This window comes from Epinephelus lanceolatus, chromosome 5, assembly GCF_041903045.1.
Source record: "Epinephelus lanceolatus isolate andai-2023 chromosome 5, ASM4190304v1, whole genome shotgun sequence".
Classification (NCBI taxonomy): Eukaryota; Metazoa; Chordata; class Actinopteri; order Perciformes; family Serranidae; genus Epinephelus; species Epinephelus lanceolatus.
In genome coordinates this window covers 35,356,259-35,375,870 of record NC_135738.1, presented here as the reverse complement: position 1 = coordinate 35,375,870, position 19,612 = coordinate 35,356,259, and the positions used below count along the sequence as shown (strand labels likewise).

At 40.7% G+C, this 19,612-nt stretch overlaps 1 protein-coding gene and 1 non-coding gene across 2 annotated transcripts; both read left to right on the top strand.

Moving 5' to 3' along the window:
• Window positions 1–402: 402 nt before the first annotated feature.
• LOC117262531 (protein-glutamine gamma-glutamyltransferase 2) lies at window positions 403–13,588 on the top strand. The gene is made up of 15 exons (XM_033635536.2): window positions 403–558; window positions 1,466–1,636; window positions 2,184–2,414; window positions 2,924–3,042; window positions 3,522–3,650; window positions 3,961–4,132; window positions 5,051–5,192; window positions 5,301–5,404; window positions 5,703–5,845; window positions 5,967–6,066; window positions 7,523–7,668; window positions 7,760–7,889; window positions 8,063–8,223; window positions 12,354–12,490; window positions 12,869–13,588. The coding sequence occupies exons 1-15, from the start codon at window positions 543–545 to the stop codon at window positions 13,008–13,010; spliced, it is 2,043 nt and encodes a 680-aa protein (XP_033491427.1). The 5' UTR covers window positions 403–542; the 3' UTR covers window positions 13,011–13,588.
• Window positions 13,589–18,346: 4,758 nt separating this feature from the next.
• Window positions 18,347–18,429, top strand: trnal-cag (transfer RNA leucine (anticodon CAG)). The gene has a single exon. It is a non-coding gene; the product is annotated as a tRNA-Leu (tRNA).
• Window positions 18,430–19,612: the final 1,183 nt, after the last annotated feature.

Below are 19,612 nucleotides of genomic sequence, written 5' to 3'. Positions count from 1 at the left end.
CTCAAATTAAAGCTGTGTCCTACTGTATATCTGTCTTGTATAGATGACGTGCAGAGATACATAACACATTAAAACAGGATTGTTTAGAACTTAAAATGTTAACTGTACCTGTATTAGTCGATGCACATCAGATTGGCTAATTGGTATTATCAACTGTAATATAAGAAAGAAAGAAGTATATCAGCGTAGTTCCTTAACTCTCCATATTGACATATTGACATATTGACATAGGGGATGAGAAACTTATTGCAAACTATCACACCCACCCACACACCCACACACCCACACACACACACACACACACACACACACACACACAGGACTGTAGGTTTTTGGTAAGTGATGTCAGAGGTCAGCGAGTAAGATGAGGTGGAGTGAGTGAGTGTTTTGGGGTGAGTGTGTGTCAGAGATGTGGGACGGACAGTCTTGTGTGTATAAATACAGGACTGTGATGGACACCGAATGTGAAAAGAAGAGTGTAAAGACACTTGAGGACACTTGGAGCAATAACTGAGTAGACTTGAGCAAGAACAAATTCTACAATGGCCAACCACAACGGTAAGACTACCTATCTCTCTATCTATCTGTTTGTCTGTCTGTTTATTGTCTACATCTCTTGCTCCCTCTCTCTCTGCAGTCCGTATTACAAACTTTATGGGAAATTATGGCGTGTGTGAAAAATGTGCTGATGCATGACTCGTCACTTGGGCGCGATATGACCTATCCTAATTCCTGCAACAAGTACAAGTCTAGCTAGGACAGGGATCAGTCTTGGGTCAAGAATCAAGCTGATTGTACTAAAAAATTGTTGTCTCTGGTAGGTAACATTACGTCCATCCCCCCTTCAAACTTACAGTAATTTGAAGAATCACAGCTTTAGCATTACACAGAAGATTTAGAGTCCCACAGGCTCAGTTGAACAAGTCGAGAAACTCTTTTGTTCCTCAGTCTGTCAACCTATCCACTTTCCATAAAGTCTGGAGTGATTTGTAGTATCTGTAGTATGGTTTTGTTATTTGGTTGAATATTGTTTTCTTTTGTTGTAGTTATGTGTTGTTGTTTTTTTGTAATTATGTGCATTTATGTGAACCCTGAAATGCAAGACAAATTTCAGTTTTTTTCCCAGACAGTTAAGTTCATCTTAATCTTATCTCTTATGCTAAACTAAGATAGCCGTCTCCTGGCTGTAGCTTCATACTGTATTTACTCTACAGAGTATTAATCTCCTTATGTAACCCTCTGACTGATAGTGAAAGAGTGTATTTCTCAAAATTTTAAACTAGTTCAGCTTAGTCATCAAGTTGAACTTGTGACATGTGACCACAATTCACCTTTCTGTCAACTCTGAGTAAAGTCACAACAAGGTTAAACTCTGTCATCACTTTCAATATTACATTTAGCAACATCACAGCCAACCACAGACTGAGTTTGTTGCAGACTGATTGTTGAACTTTGTCTCTGTTAGGTTTGATCACTGATGTGGATCTGAGAAGTAATGAAAACAACTTGGCTCACCGCACCCAGGAGATTGACAGGAAGCGCCTGATTGTGCGCAGGGGTCAGCCCTTCTCCATCACTGTGCAGTGCTCTAAGTCTCTGCCCCCCAGACACCACCTGGAAGTGGTCCTGCACCTGGGTGAGTACAGTCTCACTTTGGTTTTGATAATAATCCAATGTAAACTCAATACAAGGAACAATAGTATAGTAGTAAGTAAGCACACTAAAAAGTACTGGATCAATTGTAATCCAGTTTAGTTCAATAGTAGTGTCTAGTACCATCGACCAAGTACTTGGCAAAAAAACAACTGGGTCACTAATCACACCCCAAAACAGTTATTTTGGCTCAGTTTTAGTTTTTTGTTTTTTTCCCCCAGCTTTCATAGGATGACCTATGACCTGACTGAGATACCCAAATGTATAGCTAAAAGAATATTGAACAGTTGTAGTTAAGTGAGGAGTTAGTCAGTCTTTGACCCAAACAACAGTGTTCCTGTGTAAACTAGCAGGTAAAACTCTTTATCTTGTCCTGATACTGTAATATACGAAAATGTATTTCCTTCATTTTTCTTATACAGGTCAAAAACATCTTTCTAAGACATCACGTTGATTTAGACAATACTTGTCTAATGATGGTGCGACAATCCATTTTATAAATTATACAAGTGTTTTTTATGTTTCTTCAGGTAAGAGAGATGAGGTGGTGATCAATGCTCAGAGGGAGCGTGGGGCCGGAGACAAATGGTGGTTTGACCAGCAGGAAGCGCAGAATAAAATGCTGCTGACTTTGCACAGTCCAGCGGATGCTATCATTGGCCACTACCGCTTGGCTGTGTCGGTAATGTCACCCGATGGACGCACTTTACAGAAGACCGGCAAAAGTGACTTCCACCTGCTCTTTAACCCGTGGTGCAAAGGTAAAACACAAAGCGCGGTGCACACACTCTCTGCAGTGAGCTTCCCCCAAGACTGACTGCATTCACATACTGCAGCTTTTAAAATGTATTATTTGTATTGTTTCAACAGAAAAAAAACAGAGTGGATGTGGTTTCTACATCATTTATATTCAGATGGGGTCTCTACCCTCAAATATTTAAACTATACGACAGGTCCACTGTCACCACTTTTCAACTACAGTGAATATTGATCATCAGCAGCATCATCAAAACATCAAATGATTGAAATTCTCACAGTGTCATGTTTTTCTAACTGAGGCCCTCGCACATTAAAAAAAAAAAAAATTCTTCTGTTTCCTGTGAATGTTTCACTCAGTGGGTGGAGTTTCTAATATGGCATCAGTTATTAGGAAACAAATCATATCAATGAGTGAACAGGATAGGATATAAGTGTACTCATGGTCTCATGGTCTGTGTGTGTGTGTGTGTGTGTGTGTGTGTGTGTGTGTGTGTGTGTGTGTGTGTACCAGATGATGTGGTGTACCTCCCTGACGAGAGTCTGCTCCGGGAGTATATAATGAATGAAGATGGAGTCATTTTCATGGGCACCTGGGATTACATCAGTAGTATCCACTGGAATTATGGACAGGTAACTCTCTGTCTGTCTCTCTGTCTCTCTGTCTCTCTCTCTCACACACACACACACTTACTCACACACAGACGTATGTGAATGACAGTATGTGCGCATCTGTCAGGCCAGTAGGTGGCCTGTGTGAATTGTCACAGCAGTGTGACAGCAGAGACTCGGATGCTTTGGCTGGATCAGGAAATCTGTCTGTTGGACGGAGGAAACTTCTGGGTGGGAGGTGTCAGAATGTAGCCAAACCACACAAACAAGGGCTTGTTCCTTCACAGCTCACTGGGAGGGCAGAGAGGAAGACAAACAGATAGATGACAGACAGATGGACAGACAGGAGGTGGTATAACAGACACACACATACACACACACAGAGCGAAGAATGGGAGACAACTGTGATTTGAAATCTGTAAAACAAATGGTTGAGAAACCTCCTGTTCAACAACTGTTCTTTTCTTTTCTTTGCTCCTCTCTCTCTCTATGTCTCTCAGTTTGAGGACTATGTGATGGACATCTGTTTTGAAGTCCTGGACAACTCCAATGATGCCCTGAGAAACTCAAAAAAGGACATGGAGCACAGATTTGACCCCGTCTATATCAGCAGGATAATCACTGCGATGGTGATGATCTCCTCTACTCTCTGCTGAAACAATACTGACAGTTTAACAACAGTACAAGAAAAAAAATGCATTCAGTTTCTTTGTCACAGTGATAGCATATGTGATACTAATAAGTGATTTATCAATATACAGTTCACGAAAGTGTTCATTTTCCGTGTTTAAACTTTTACTGTTTGATTGACAAATGATCTCTATACAGTCCTATACATATATATAGTAAGGGAGATACATTTCTTATATCCAAACCAGTGCTTCATGCAGTGATACACAGATTTAAAGATGTCTCAACGTGTTGTCTCCACCTATCCAGATTAACTCTGCAGGGGACAGGGGTGTATTGAAAGGTCGCTGGCATGAGCCGTATTCTGACGGAGTGGCACCATACAAATGGACCGGCAGCGTGCCAATCCTCCAAAAGTGGAGCAAGGCCGGGGCAGTGAAATATGGCCAGTGCTGGGTGTTTGCTGCCGTCGCCTGCACAGGTGAGGCTGTGACAGATTTCACTGTTACACGATTGAATAATCCTAAAGAGTAAGAGTAATTAAGATGAAAGAAAAACAAGTGTTTTCAGGAGTAATTGCTATTGATTGTACAGGCATCCTTTTGGAGGAATAATTTAACATTTTGATAAATACACTTCAGATAAAAACACTGATAACACTCTCTATACAGTAGATGTAGCTGCAACCAGCAGCCAGCTAATTCAGCTTAGCATAAAGTGTGTCCCCAATTCTCCAAAACTTTTAAAGAAACACTTTACCCACAGAGTGACTATTTGTATATGAATTACTTACCCTGTGCTATCTTAAATTTGTGAAGAAATTTTTGTTTTTCTCGCATGCCTCCATGGTAAATGGAGAATCCTAAAAAGTTGAACATTCTTCATGAATTGAAGTCATTGGGGACCACGTTTAACAACAGCAAAACTATGTCTCTAAGTCTCATTTATCCAGTTGTATGCTCAGTACTTCCCAGACACATGCATCTTTGCTAAAATGTTACAATGTAAAACACTTGAGCCTGCAAGGTTTTAGCGAAAATGCTTGTTTTTCAGAAGCACTGAGCATATGACTGGATGAATAACAGGGTTAAGCGGCATGAATCGTGTGATGGTTTGTAAACAGAAATTTTGATATACATAGTTTGCTGTTGTTAAATGTGGACCCTGATTCTCAGTTCACTGTGGAGATGTGAAAAAACAAATTCAAGGCAACAAGCTGTGAGTAATGGATACATTTAAATGATCATTTTTGGGTGGTGACATACTCCTTTAATATCATCAGTCTGAAGCCAATTTGTGGAGCCAAATTTTTAAAAAAAAAAACGGAGGAAGTAAAGGTAGGAAGTAGGTGGGAACAAAAGAACGAATTGTCTAAGTGTGATGTGTGTTATCTTTACAGTGCTGCGCTGTCTGGGAATCCCAACACGCCTCATCACCAACTTCTCTTCAGCCCATGATGTCGATGGAAACCTCTCTATAGACATCCTGCTGAATGAAAGACTGGAGAGCATTAACGGAAGAGACAGAGAAGACAGTAACTGGTCAGAACATATGCACACACACATGGAATTGAAATAAGATTTAGTGGAAGACATCACTTCAACTAATGTAACAAATGATTGCCTTCTCTCCTCTTCTTATGATTTTAGGAACTTCCATTGTTGGGTTGAGTCCTGGATGAGGAGAGTTGATCTCCCCAAAGGAAATGACGGCTGGCAGGTTTTGGACCCCACCCCGCAAGAACTGAGTGATGGTACATCCCTAATTTTTAGCCTAATCTCTGTTATTCACCTCTCTCTTGAACTTCCCTATCTATGGTTCACAAGACATTCTTTACCACCTTGAAAACTAAAAACAGTGTACATACCTGTCTATTGTTGTCTTTCTTCACTTTAACTGTTGGCTTTCTTTGGTTGCATATAATTGTGATAATCAAACTAAATTAGCTTTGTCAAAAAATCAGCTTTATTTCCTGTCACTGCATCAACAATCTAATGATGCAGGAAGTGTTTAAAAAGAAATCCATGACACCATGAATTTTTACTCTTCAGGTGAGTTTTGCTGTGGTCCATGTCCAGTGACAGCTGTCAAGGAAGGAAATCTGGGAGTAAAGTATGACGCTCCGTTTGTATTCGCTGAGGTGAACGCTGACATCATCCACTGGGTCATCCAGCGAGATGGCCAACGGAAGAAGGTAACTGACTCGTTTACATTTTTTCTTTCATATTTGCTTACATTAAAAAAGCATCTGTACTTCTGAAGAACAAATGATTTAAAAGATCCTATAAAAACAATGATTATTATTATTGTTATAGCTCAAAGTGGATCAGGCGGGTGTGGGAAGGAACATCAGCACCAAGAGTGTTTACGGGGACCAAAGAGAAGACGTCACTCTGCACTACAAATATCCTGAAGGTTAGTTGGAAACTACACAGAGGAGTTGATAGAATAGGATCAGTGATTGCACAAATTTACCTCCATAATACTGGAAAAAATTGCCTATAATCACGTTTATTTAGTTCTGTATATACAGCATTTACCAACAATATGTAGCCTCCTATTGTTTATTGTAAGTTGGTCTGTCACAATAATTATGTTCTTTACTTATATATGCCATTGCCTGCTGTGTTTACAAACGTGTTGGTTTACATATGAATAGTCTCTATATACAGACTCTACATTCAGTGAATGTAGCGTCTGTAGGTTTCTGGTTGTAGGCTGTTTGTAGTCCGCATGATATTGATCAATCACGTTTGAGACGACTGCAGTTGTTGCCAGGTTAAATGCTCCGTGTGGTGAACTAACGAGGCGAAACATAATCGGCATCACTGCAAACTCTGAATCCATCGCAATGGTTCAGTATATTTTCTTATATATATAAACGGAAGTCGGAAATGAAAATTTGTCTCCTCAAATCAAACTGGAATGCCAAAAAATTGGGGGTCTGCCCCCAGAGGCTGTATCGCCGTCTGCCGGAAGTCAGACATATAAATGTCAGCATTTTAGCCAAACATGATGCCAGAATAAGCAGTAGTGTTTTCCCAACCATTATAAGACTTGGGTGCAAGGATTCTCTCTTACTTTCTTTCCCCCCACCCTGCTCCACCTACTTATGCAAGTCCGAAAAAAAAAAAAATAATAAAACAACACTTCTAAGACAACGCAGGTAGCCTGCAGCTGCACTTTTGGAGAGAAAGAAGTACAGTCCTGATAGCTGTTAGCTTGCCAACCTCTGGCAATTAGCCAAGAAGTCCACTGTTTGTGGTTTTCCCTCCAACAACTTCACACTCCACTCTGTCTTAGGCCGTCCTTCCCTGGGTACCGACTGCAGCACACTGGCCGGGTTATGGGGGCAACTGCGGTGTTCCCGGAGCTTTGCTAACTTTGTCTATTAGTAGCAAAAGGCATCACTTGGTTTTGTTTTTGTTGGCCAAATTTAGTATTAAACAAACTGAATAATTTTGGCTACTCCCTTAATACTATATATATATATATATATATATATATATATATATATATATATATATATATATATGTATATAATATAATAATATACTCTATATACATATATATATGTATGCATTGCTCTTTGAAAGGGTGTACTTTTATTATCATACTATTATATCATCATCATATCTGTGGCACAAAAAAGTCTCAAAATGATAATATCGTTTATCACAATTATTTCTGGGACAGTACATCTTCCAATAACAGTAGTTATCATGACAAGCCTGATTGTACGACTTTGTTTCATGAGATTCATAAGAAATTATATAACTGACTGAGCCTGCAACTGATGGACACTAACTTGTGTAATGTGTGTACACTCATGATTACAGTCTGTTGTCATGGACCAACATCTTCTCCACAGGCTCCAAGAAGGAGAGAGAGGTGTACGAAAAGGCAGGACGCCGGGTCACAGAGCCGGCAGGTCTAAGCGCAGAGCCAGGACATCTGAAGCTGTCAATCAAGCATCCTAAGCCTGTATTTGGGACAGACTTTGATGTGATTTTTGAGGTATGGAGTGCTCCGACTGTCTGGATGAAATAATAAAATGAGTAAATTAATTTACAAAATACATTTTCTTATTCTCTCATTCTGTCTGCAGGTTAAGAATGAAGGAGACAGAGATGCTCACGCTCAGCTGACCATGCTGGCCATGGCTGTAACTTACAATTCTCTCCGCAGGGGGGAGTGCCAGAGGCAAACAATCAGTGTGACTGTACCTGCCCACGGTGGTTAGTAGCTCAAATAAATCAGCAAAAGTCTCTGATGCAGACGTACTGTAAAACAGCAGTGATAAGATATCTGCACACCATCACTTGTTCTTGTATTGCAGCAGCATGATGTATTATTTTCCTGTTTAATATATATATATATATATATATATTGTGTGTGTGTGTGTGATCAGTCCACAAGGAAGTGCTGCATCTGCGCTATGACGACTACATCAAGTGTGTCTCCGGGAATAGTCTGATCAGGGTAAAAGCCTTCTTAGAGGCTCCAGGGGAGAGCGAACCCCTCTTGTCCGTGGCCAACATCCCACTGAGCATGCCTGAAGTCGTCATACAGGTGGGTACACACAGAGCAGAGGTCATAGTTGGACCTTATAAGGTTTAGAATGCTTGTCTATATAAATGACAAGTAGAGCACTGAATAGAATGAAACTTAGAACAATTTCAATGTGCAGGTCTCAGTTAATATCAGTTAAAATGTCTTGTACATCATTGAGTTAGGAGATTACTGGCGTAAAGAATTTGTTTCTTGTATAAGACTTAACTGCATGAGAAACATCCCACACATCATTTCCAGTATGTAAGTAAATCACTGATTTGATAGTCATGGGTAACATAAATATGTAATTAACCATCAGTCAACAGCCAAAGTTTTAGCATTCAAAATGTTCTTCCTTGACCATGCCCGATTTAACTTGTGTTGTGTTAACTTGTGTTAACTAATGTGTAAAACCAAGTAGTTTCCTCTGTAGGTACCATTTTAGGAACTCAGGAACCTTACCTAAAGAATTCCTGGCCCCAAAAGGTCCCTGCTCTGGGAGTAATATTTTCAGATTTCTCGAAAAGCAAAATAGGCGTAGGCAGGCATGGTATGTAAGGTATGTAGTTCTCAGGAGAGCTCCCCAGTGGGCAGTTCTTTTCACAGAGTCCCATAGATTTATAATAATAACTAGATACTGAATGGCAAGATGGCGCCTATTCATTCAAATGAAGTTACTTTTTTTTTTTTTTTTTAATTCTCTTTATTGCAAGGTGCACATTGTATGAAATGCTTGTTATTTACAAAGAAACCATCATTATTTGTTTTTTTATAACAGACAGAAAGAAAGAAAGAAATGGAAAATAAATAAATAAATAAATAAATAAGAAGGGGCGGCACAGTGGTGTGGTGGTTAGCACTTTCGCCTCACAGCAAGAGGGTTGCCGGTTCGATCCTGGGCGTGGGAGCCCTTCTGTGTGGAGTTTGCATGTTCTCCCCGTGTCAGCGTGCACTCAGGGCACTCCGGCTTCCTCCCACAGTCCAAAGACATGCAGGTTGGGGATTAGGTTAATTGATAACTCTAAATTGTCCGTAGGTGTGAATGTGAGTGTGAATGGTTGTTTGTCTCTATGTGTCAGCCCTGTGATAGTCCGGCGACCTGTCCAGGGTGTACCCTGCCTCTCGCCCGATGTCAGCTGGGATAGGCTCCAGCCCCCCCGCGACCCTCAAGAGGATGAAGTGGTTAGAAGATGAATGAAATAAATAAAATAAATAAAAAAAATAATAATAGTCAAACGAGACAAAACAAAAGCACAACAAAAAGAACCCCCCCCCCCCCCCCGAAACAATAACAAAAAATGGCGGCAATGACATACGTGAAAATGAATTGGAAATATCACTGGCGGATTTCTACACGGAATTGGTAAAGTGCTGTAAATAAACAAAGAAAGTGCAAGTTTGAGCTGGACACCAACAGCAACCAAAAGTTAAAAAAGTAAAATGTCTGAAAAAAGATAAAATTAAAATAACATAAGACAGGATCTACTTACAGCCACTGTTCAGATATTTCAAGACTGGCTCCCATACTTTATCAAAAGCTGCCCCTCTACCTGCATTTTTATATCTAAGTTTCTCCAGGCATAAAGTCTCACCAAGCTCCCTCATCCACATTTCAAATGAAGGTACAGTATCCGACTTCCAATGCCTTAAGATAAGTCTTTTAGCCAAAATAACACCAAAGTATACAGCCCTTTTTGTACTTTTGGGGTACTGAGTGGAGTCACCACAGAATGGCCACAAGGGGGCATGGTTCGCACAGTCTATTAAATGCCTTTGAGTAGAAATCAAATATTGAAGACCAGAATGAGTGAAGACTGGGACATGTCCAAAGTTGATGTGTGAGTGTACCAACCTGATTCTTGCATTTGTTACACAGAGCTGACACATTGGGATACATCTTGTTAACTTTCAGTTTTGAGCAGTGCAATCTATATATTATTTTGAATTGTATTAGTTTATGTCTAATGTTAATTGAACATCAATGAATATTCAGAAGACAAGTTTCCCAGAATTCTTCAAAAAGGGATATTCCTAATTCAAATTCCCATTCAGACCTTTGTTTTTCTGTGTTAATTACTATCTGACTAAGAAGTGTCTGATACAAAATTGACACTGCCCCTTTTTTACCTGGCATAATTTTAATTATTCTCTCAAGTGCAGGATGATATGGAATATCTGACATTGTAGTTACATGGGTCTTTATAAAATTTCTCACCTGTAGATATCGAAAAAAAATGCGAGGCTGGCAAATTGTGGTTAAACTTCAGTCCTGATACAAGTCACTCAGGGACCTCACTCCCATCTCTCTCCATCGAACAAACACCGGGTTCTCAGCAGAGGGTTTGAAAGCATGGTTATCACAAATCGGTGTGTCCCTGTACATATTAGGGGACTTCAAGTATGATTTAATTTGTATAGAGATTTGCTTATTTTGATGGGGCTGTTCAGTAGGGCTAGGAGAGAGGTCCCCTCACATGCTGCCTGTTCCCAAGAAAGCCAGGCAGGGGTGGGTTTAGTTGTATCCTCAGTGCGATTCGAACTTCTCCAAAAAGCCAGGATATTTAAATGTACTTCCCAATAGTAACATTTGAAGTCTGGGAGACCAAAACCACCGTCCTGCCTGAAAGGGAGCTAAAGTGGTTAAATACCTCCATGAACGATGGAATGGAGTCTTTTGGGCTAGACACATATAATAATATGTCGTCCGCATAGAGCGACAAATGGTGTTGTTGCCCTTTAATAGAGACAGGTGATATCTTGGGGTGCTGGCGTATTTTTGTAGCTAGCGTTTCTACAACCAGATCGAACAAGTAGGGGGAGCTCGGATCACCCTGTCTAGTTCCACGGAGTAGTGGAAATTCAGAGGAGACATCCTGGTTCGTAATTACACTTGCAGTGGGATGAGCATACAAAATCCGTATCCAGTCTATAAATACCTTCCTGAAGCCGATTGCGTTTAAGGTCTCATACATGTACGGCCATTCAACCTGGTCAAAGGCCTTTTGAGCATCGACTGATATTACAACTGTTTCTGTGTTATGCTTACTATAGATAATGTTGAATAAACGTCTTAAATTAAAGTAAATATGCCTATTTGGAATAAAACCTGTTTGATCAGGATGCACAATCGTATGAATATATGTTTTTAAGCGGTTTGCCAGAATTTTGCTAATCAGTTTAGTTTCGTTAGGAATCAATGACACTGGTCTGTAAGATGAAGCTTCCAACTCATCCCTGCCCTTTTTTAAAATTAATGAGATGTTGCTCTATACAGTGTTTGAGGTAGTCTGCACTTTGCTGCAGCGTGCTTAAACATACGCAGCAGAAGCGGGGCTAATTCCTTGTGGAAACACTTTTAAAATTCTATAGTGAACCCATCGGGCCCGGGTGTTTTATTATTTGGAGATTCTTTAATCACTTGTATAATCTCTTCTATGGAGATCTCCTTATCAAGCGTTGCTACTGCTTCAGTGCTAAGTTGTGGCAGGTTTAGTTGGGAGAGAAATGACTTAATAGCATTAATATCATGGTCGCCATTTGATTTGTATAATTTCGAATAGAATTCCATAAAATGTGTGTTTATTTCTTTGGGGTCTGTGAGAATTGTTCCCGAGTTTGATTTTACTCTGTGTATAGCCCGAGAGGCTTGAACCTGCCTCAGTTGACGTGAAAGAAGTTACTTGCCTGGCATATACGCCAAAAAAGTTTTGAGCTTCTGTGTTTATTTCCACAATACCAGGCTCACTGAATTGGCACGACAGTGTTTCTCCTGTTGGCCCCGCCCACAAGTTCCCTCTCAGCTCATAAACTTTACATTATGATGATGTCACAGATTTTGAAATTTCTTGAAAAATGCCTTTTGGGCCTCAGAGAATTTTTTTTTGCTGGCCACTGGAAAACATCGGCTGCAAGGCTGAGCAGCATTGCTGGGGTCCTGGGCAGTCCCCAGAACTGTTCAGTTAAAAAATAACTTTCGTTCCTGTCTGATTCCTGTTGCTCCATAACCCAAGCTGAAAACAGGCATTAATCCCACATAATCCACCATTCAGTCTGCCAGAAGTTTTTTTTAGTGTTTTGTGTTTTGTGGAAACTGAGATGTCCAACACTGTAATTTTCAGCCCAAATATAAACTTTCTCCTCTTCTTCAGGTGCCTGGAAAGGCTGTTTTATGGAAACCAGTGACAGCCTACATCTCTTTCACCAATCCTCTGTCAGTTCCTCTGAAGGGTGGTGTGTTCACTGTGGAGGGGGCCGGCCTCCTGTTGGCCACTGAGATCCCTCTTAAGTAAGTACTGAGTTAGCCACCTTCAATGAGGCATGTGCACAAAATTGACAGACGATAACCAACCTTCAAACATCCAATATTAATGTAAAAATGAGGTCTAGACTGGCCTCCAAAAAGTGTGAAGTCAATATGAAGAGCCCAGAAGCACAATGTATCAGACTTAGGATTTTCAGTTCAAAAACTTAGCTTTTGTGGTCAAACCAGCAGTGTTTGATCAGTTGTTCTTGTTGAGTGAAATAAACCATTAATCAACCACTGACTTAATTGCCATTCATGCTCCTCCGAGGATGACCCTCAAATTGTCAAGTCAGTTCATGACAGGACCTCCAAAAACAAAATAAAACTCAAGAATTCATAGCTCTTTCTTTTTCTTTTCAGACGTGATATATTGCCTGGCCATAAGGCGTCTCTCGAGCTGTCATTCTCACCCATGCGGGCTGGGGTGAGGAAGCTCCTGGTGGACTTCGACTCTGACAAACTTAAGGATGTGAAAGGAGTTGCCACTGTGGTTGTCCTGTAATCACTGAATGTTTTGCCTTTGGGCTGACTGAAATTGACACATCTTGCATTATAAAATAATGTGACATTTCCTGTGAGACGAGGAGTTGCCCTGTTTGATTGTAACTGTGTATGAACAAGCTGTGTCTTCCAGGACGACTGTGACCATGTCCACAAAGACATCACCGAACACAGTGTTACTTTAATTACCTTAAAGCCACTATGTGTTAGACTTCAACATTGCTAACTCTGCATTATGTCTGGCATTAATTACATGAATACAGAATTGATTTTTTTTGCTACCATTTAATTTCTTGAATTTCTTACTTGACTGAATCACAAAATTTAACAAGTTTACTTCTATTTTCGTACCTGTCTCCTGATCCAAATCACCGCTGGTTTTAGTCCCTGATTATGAATGTTGTTTGTGTTTTGTTACTTTATTACATCTTTGCACTTTGCACAATCCAAATAGTTACAACATGATTGGAAAAAACTACATTTTTAATCCTAATATTTATGTATGTTTGCAATATTTCTGTGTTCAAACTGAAATGAAACATATTCACATTATGTTTTCAATAAAGATTTCCTCCACCAGATTTCATTTGACCTGACGTGTTGTTAACATTGATGTCTAAGCTAAACGATGTTGCATCTGCAGCATTATTTTAAACCATAGAGAGCAAATTATTCTACATAAGAGAGACTCATAATGTTGGTTAAAGATTTAGGGCCCAGACACATCAAGCTGACTTTAGAGAACTAACATCGACAAAGGCCCCCTGCTGTGGGGCCTCACGTCGCCTGCGTTTTGGCCAAAAAGTTGCACATGAACTGCAAAGACTTCAACCAACAGCCAACCAGCACATACAACCTGCGCTTGCATGAAAGGAAATACACTGCCTGGCCAAAAAAAAAGTCACCACCAAAAAAAAAGGTCATACACTCTAATATTTCGTTGGACCACCTTTAGCTTTGATTACGGCACGCATTCGCTGTGGCATTGTTTCGATAAGCTTCTGCAATGTCACAAGATTTATTTCCATCCAGTGTTGCATTAATTTTTCACCAAGATCTTGCATTGATGATGGTAGAGTCTGACCGCTGCGCAAAGCCTTCTCCAGCACATCCCAAAGATTCTCAATGGGGTTAAGGTCTGGACTCTGTGGTGGCCAATCCGTGTGTGAAAATGATGTCTCATGCTCCCTGAACCAGTCTTTCACAATTTGAGCCCGATGAATCCTGGCATTGTCATCTTGGAATATGCCTGTGCCATCAGGGAAGAAAAAATCCATTGATGGAATAACCTGGTCATTCAGTATATTCAGGTAGTCAGCTGACCTCATTCTTTGAGCACATACTGTTGCTGAACCTAGACCTGACCAACTGCAGCAACCCCAGATCATAACACTGCCCCCACAGGCTTGTACAGTAGGCACTAGGCATGATGGGTGCATCACTTCATCTGCCTCTCTTCTTACCCTGATGCGCCCATCATTCTGGAACAGGGTAAATCTGGACTCATCAGACCACATGACCTTCTTCCATTGCTCCAGAGTCCAATCTTTATGCTCCCTAGCAAATTGAAGCCTTTTTTTCCGGTTAGCCTCACTGATTAGTGGTTTTCTTAAGGCTACACAGCTGTTCAGTCCCAATCCCTTGAGTTCCCTTCGCATTGTGCGTGTGGAAATGCTCTTACTTTCACTATTAAACATAGCCCTGAGTTCTACTGTTGTTTTTCTTCGATTTGATCTCACCAAACATTTAAGTGATCGTCGATCACGATCATTGAGGATTTTTTTCCGGCCACATTTCTTCCTCGAAGACGATGGGTCCCCACTATCCTTCCAGTTTTTAATAATGCGTTGGACAGTTCTTAACCCAATTTTAGTAGTTTCTGCAATCTCCTTAGATGTTTTCTCTGCTTGATGCATGCCAATGATTTGACCCTTCTCAAACAGACTAACATCTTTTCCACGACCACGGGATGTGTCTTTCGACATGGTTGTTTAGGAAATGAGAAGCAACTCATTGCACCAGTTGGGGTTAAATAACTTGTTGCCAGCTGAAAGATAATCGCCCATGCAGTAATTATCCAATAGGAGGCTCGTACCTATTTGCTTAGTTAAATCCAGGTGGCGACTTTTTTTTTGGCCAGGCAGTGTAACTCTCCAACCAGCAGACGGCGGTCATCTGTAATCATTATTCAAAAAAGGAAGCTGGGTTCGAATAACGCAAGAAATGTGTGCTCTAGAGAGAGGATCAGCACTCGGTGAATAACCTCCTAAGCCATATGATAAGCTATTATGGCAAGGCCTAACTATACAGACCAGTGAGCAGTGATAACTAACATGTCTTTGGGGTCATCAGGTGGGAACCTCCTTTCACCAGTGTTTCATCTAGTTGGTCCCACGACACCTCCAGGAGGCTAGACAGTGATCTCTGGCGTCCCAGAGACACTCCCCTAATGCCAGGTCTCACTGCTCCCCGCACCAACCCAACAACCTCCTTTACCTTACTTATGCATGACTTTCTCAGCCCAAGCAGCACTGCCACCTTCAACAAACCCAGGCTCCGTACATGCGAGCTCCAGGTAGAGACCATCTTGACGCTAGTTAGCCAGTTGGCAAATTAACAAAAAAAAAATCCAATGTTGAAAGAACAGAGTTTATTTACTCTGTTTAATTTATCATGTTGATCTATTCTGCATGACATCTATTGCACGTCTGTCCGTCCTGGAAGAGGGATCCCTCCTCAGTTGCTCTTCCTGAGGTTTCTACCGTTTTTTTCCCTGTTAAAGGGTTTTTGGGGAGTTTTTCCTTATCTGCTGCGAGGGTCCTAAGGACAGAGGGATGTTGTATGCTGTAAAGCCCTGTGAGACAAATTGTGATTTGTGATATTGGGCTTCATAAATAAAACTGATTGATTGATTGATTGATTGATTGATTTACTGTGCACCAGTGAACAATAATACAAAGCATCACGATCAGTTTCTGCTAAAGAGCTCCATGGTTAAAGAAAAACTGACACCTCCCACCCAGAAGTTTCCTCCATTCAACAGACAAATTTCCTGATCCAGCCAAAGCCTCTGAGTCTCTGCTGTCACACCTCTGTGACAATTCATACTGGCCACCTACTGGCCTGACAGACAGACACACACACATACTCAGCCCATTCACGTCAGCTGTGTGTATGTGTGTGTGTGTTAGAACAAACATGAGAGAAAGCGATTGGAGTTCAAGATTAGCGGCAAAGATATCAAGAGTGAATGTAGAGCTTATAGCAGTGATGATACTCAACTTAAGGCCCGTGGGCAATAGGGCATTGGGAGGCCTGCAGACCATTTTCTAATTCACAATGAAAACAAATTGATTTACACTGGGATATGTTTTTGTCTTTTTAATGTAAATAAGGTGCCAGAGTGCATTAAAGAATAGCATCTAAATTTTGCCTTTGTAAGAAACACAACAAAACAAAACAAGGAAGGCTGAACCCCTCGACCCTCTGACAGAGATCCAGGTTGTGCCCCAAATGTCCTCAAATTCTACAAACAGCCCTGTGTACACCTAATGAGGACAGCAAACACTGGAAGGTTGAAAAGAGGGAGTTCTTCTTATTTATATACCACTATACACGTAAATATTAGTAAATTTTGTTTATTAATTCACCCCTGCACTCCTGTCATTTTGCAAAAGTGGCCCCCGGGCAAGGCAAGTTTAGTTTTCCTGTCTTTCAATGCCTCTCAGTTTAATATAAAATGTCGTAAAGATGATAGTATATAGTGTGTGTGCTGCCGCCAATAAGTTTTCAGGACATTTTCAGTTTTAGAGCTGTATCTTCTACATCATTCATGTAAAATAATTAAACTTGGCCATTACAGCTTCGCTGTGGCCTAGGCTGTTGTTGTGCCAAGCTAGCGTGCTACAGCGTGCTAGCTTGTAGCATGCTGCAGTGTGGACCGACAGTAAACATAAACATGTTGCCAAACTATTTTCACAGTGTGTGTGTGTGTGTGTGTGTGTGTGTGTGTGTAACGTTGGCTTGCTCATGTGATCGGCTTTATGGACTGTTGCTGGGACTCTCCAAGGGCACTAAATGTGTAAGGACCACCACTGGTAATCAAGGCAGTGGTGTTATGTAGTTACGATGGGCCCCACAGTGCACGTCTTCATGCACGTATCCTCTTGTCAGGTAATCAAAACATTATTTCATGTCTGTATATCACAGAAAATACTAAAGAAAATAAGAAATTATTCATTTAATTTAGTAATTTTAATAGTTTACTTATCATCTTGTTTACACATTCTTGGTGTTGACAGTCATGATAAGATATTGTGGTATCAGGTTTTCCACTAGTTGGCGCTGTTCAGGCAGCTGGGAGCTCTTTTGGTGGGAAAAAAAATGAGAGACGAGAAAGAGAGAGAGCGGAGGGGAAGGAGGAGATATCAGGAGATGCCAGTCCGCCTCAGAGCTCACTTCAGGCTTCCAGAGTATTCCATGTAGGATGCTGTGGTAAGATATACACGCCAAACTTCACCATTCTGACCTACAACTTTGGAGGCTGATTGGACTCTGACTGCTACCTCAGCCAACTCTTCCTAATTATTGGATTTCACTATACGTTTTACTAACACTAATCCTGACAGGGTGCAGTTTTCTGTCCCTCATGTTTTCCTGTTGCTTCAGGTTTATCTGCAGCTTTATACTATTTGTCTGTTGTTGTTGTTGAATGTGCAGAAATGTTGCTGAAACACACAGAGCTATTAAATACATACAATATGATATTAATGCCTAACGTGACAAAGATATTTATGCATGTTCCCTTGCTCTGTTTATATTTCTTGCCATATTCCACGTTCGCAAATGTGAATTTACGAAAGAAAAAACTAAATTCTTAGTATTCATGAAGGAAATGGGACGTCAGATTTCTTCCTCACAAAACAAAAAAGCTATCAAAATGATAAATGGTTTAGATTTTTTTTTAAGTCACTCTCACAAGTCACTCGCATGTTGTCACATACTGTCATATAGTAGTCACTCAAATCAGTCAGACCTTTTAAATGTTGCATTCAGATATCAAGTTGTTGACAACAGCCGACTACAACTGTCAGTGTAGGGTGTGTTTGTGTCACTACAGCTATAACACCAGCAGAGGGGGCAGGAGAGCCGCGTAGCCATAAGGTGGAGCCACATGTGTCGCTTAGCCACAAAAAAAAAACTTACCCTGCCCTCTGGTTTACAAGTAATCTAATAAGAATGCATAGATACAAAACACCCCCAAAAATATGAATAAAGGCTAAAAATGTACCGTGGTAGCATCGATATATACAAATGTTTTCGCCTATAGTTCATCGTGTCAGGATGGCCGAGCGGTCTAAGGCGCTGCGTTCAGGTCGCAGTCTCCCCTGGAGGCGTGGGTTCGAATCCCACTTCTGACAGTAACCTTTTTCTTCCTCACTTCACAGTGCTTTGTGGGGAGGGATACCCTAGCGGCACTCTTGAGTACCATTATTTCGTATTGCGTTACAACCACCCAGAATGATTTTGGTCAGAATTGCAGTACACTGATACTAGAACTGGTAGTAATAATGATGGCAATTTGTTATGTTTATTTATGATTATAACTGATTACAATTATATTTGCTAATGATTATTTTGAACAACGGTGCATGGTTGCCTTTTGTAACATAGCAAATTTTCATTATGCCTTATATATTTATTAATATACTAATAAACTACCATAACGATATTACTGCCTAGTTTGAAAATGATAAAGTCATGCAGTTTCAGCCCTATAATGCTTTGACCAAAACAATTACGAACCTTGTAACACAGGAACATATCACACATGGTATGAAGGCACAATTCTGCATGAATCAAACTTTGCCAATACTTCATTATAAAACTTTTTTGTAATGATTTGACACATCTGGCACAGCGTGCTGGCAAAAAGCAGAGACATCATACATGCTGATATTACTAATATACTGGGTGAGGGGGGTTTCTGTGCTGTTGTGCTGCCTGTGATGTTCTGGGGCACACAGGTCATTTCTTTTACCACCTGTAAGAACTTATTTTGTTAATTCTATCTTAGTGTAATTCCTGCTGCAGGTTGGTCGTCACTGCTTCTAGCTGCCATGTTAAAAAGGCAGCACCACTGCAGCATAACTTATTGTTGGTTGTGTCAGTGAAGGATGCAGCTCTCAAATTCAGCCTCACACCCCTGAACTGTTACACACAGACACTACCTGAAAATATGACCTTTTCTCAAAAGTGTTTGCTCCGACCTGGGCCATAATAAATTCTTGACCTGGGCCCCTAACTGATCATATCAGACCCAGGACATCAAATAATATGGCACGTCAGATACTACATCATATTATTTATTTACAGTTGAAATATTAAGTATACAGTAGTTGGGGCGCCTGGTGGTTTTGTGGGTAGTGGAGGCGCCCCATGTACACGGCTGTGCCCTTGCTGAAGCAGCCGCAGATGTAATGCCGGCTTGCAGTTTTGCTGCGTGTCATCCCCACGCCCCAAAGCATCATATCTTCAGGGGGATATCAAGCATATCTGTCCTAGCAATTAAAGGCAAAATGCCCACATACATCAGCGTAAGTT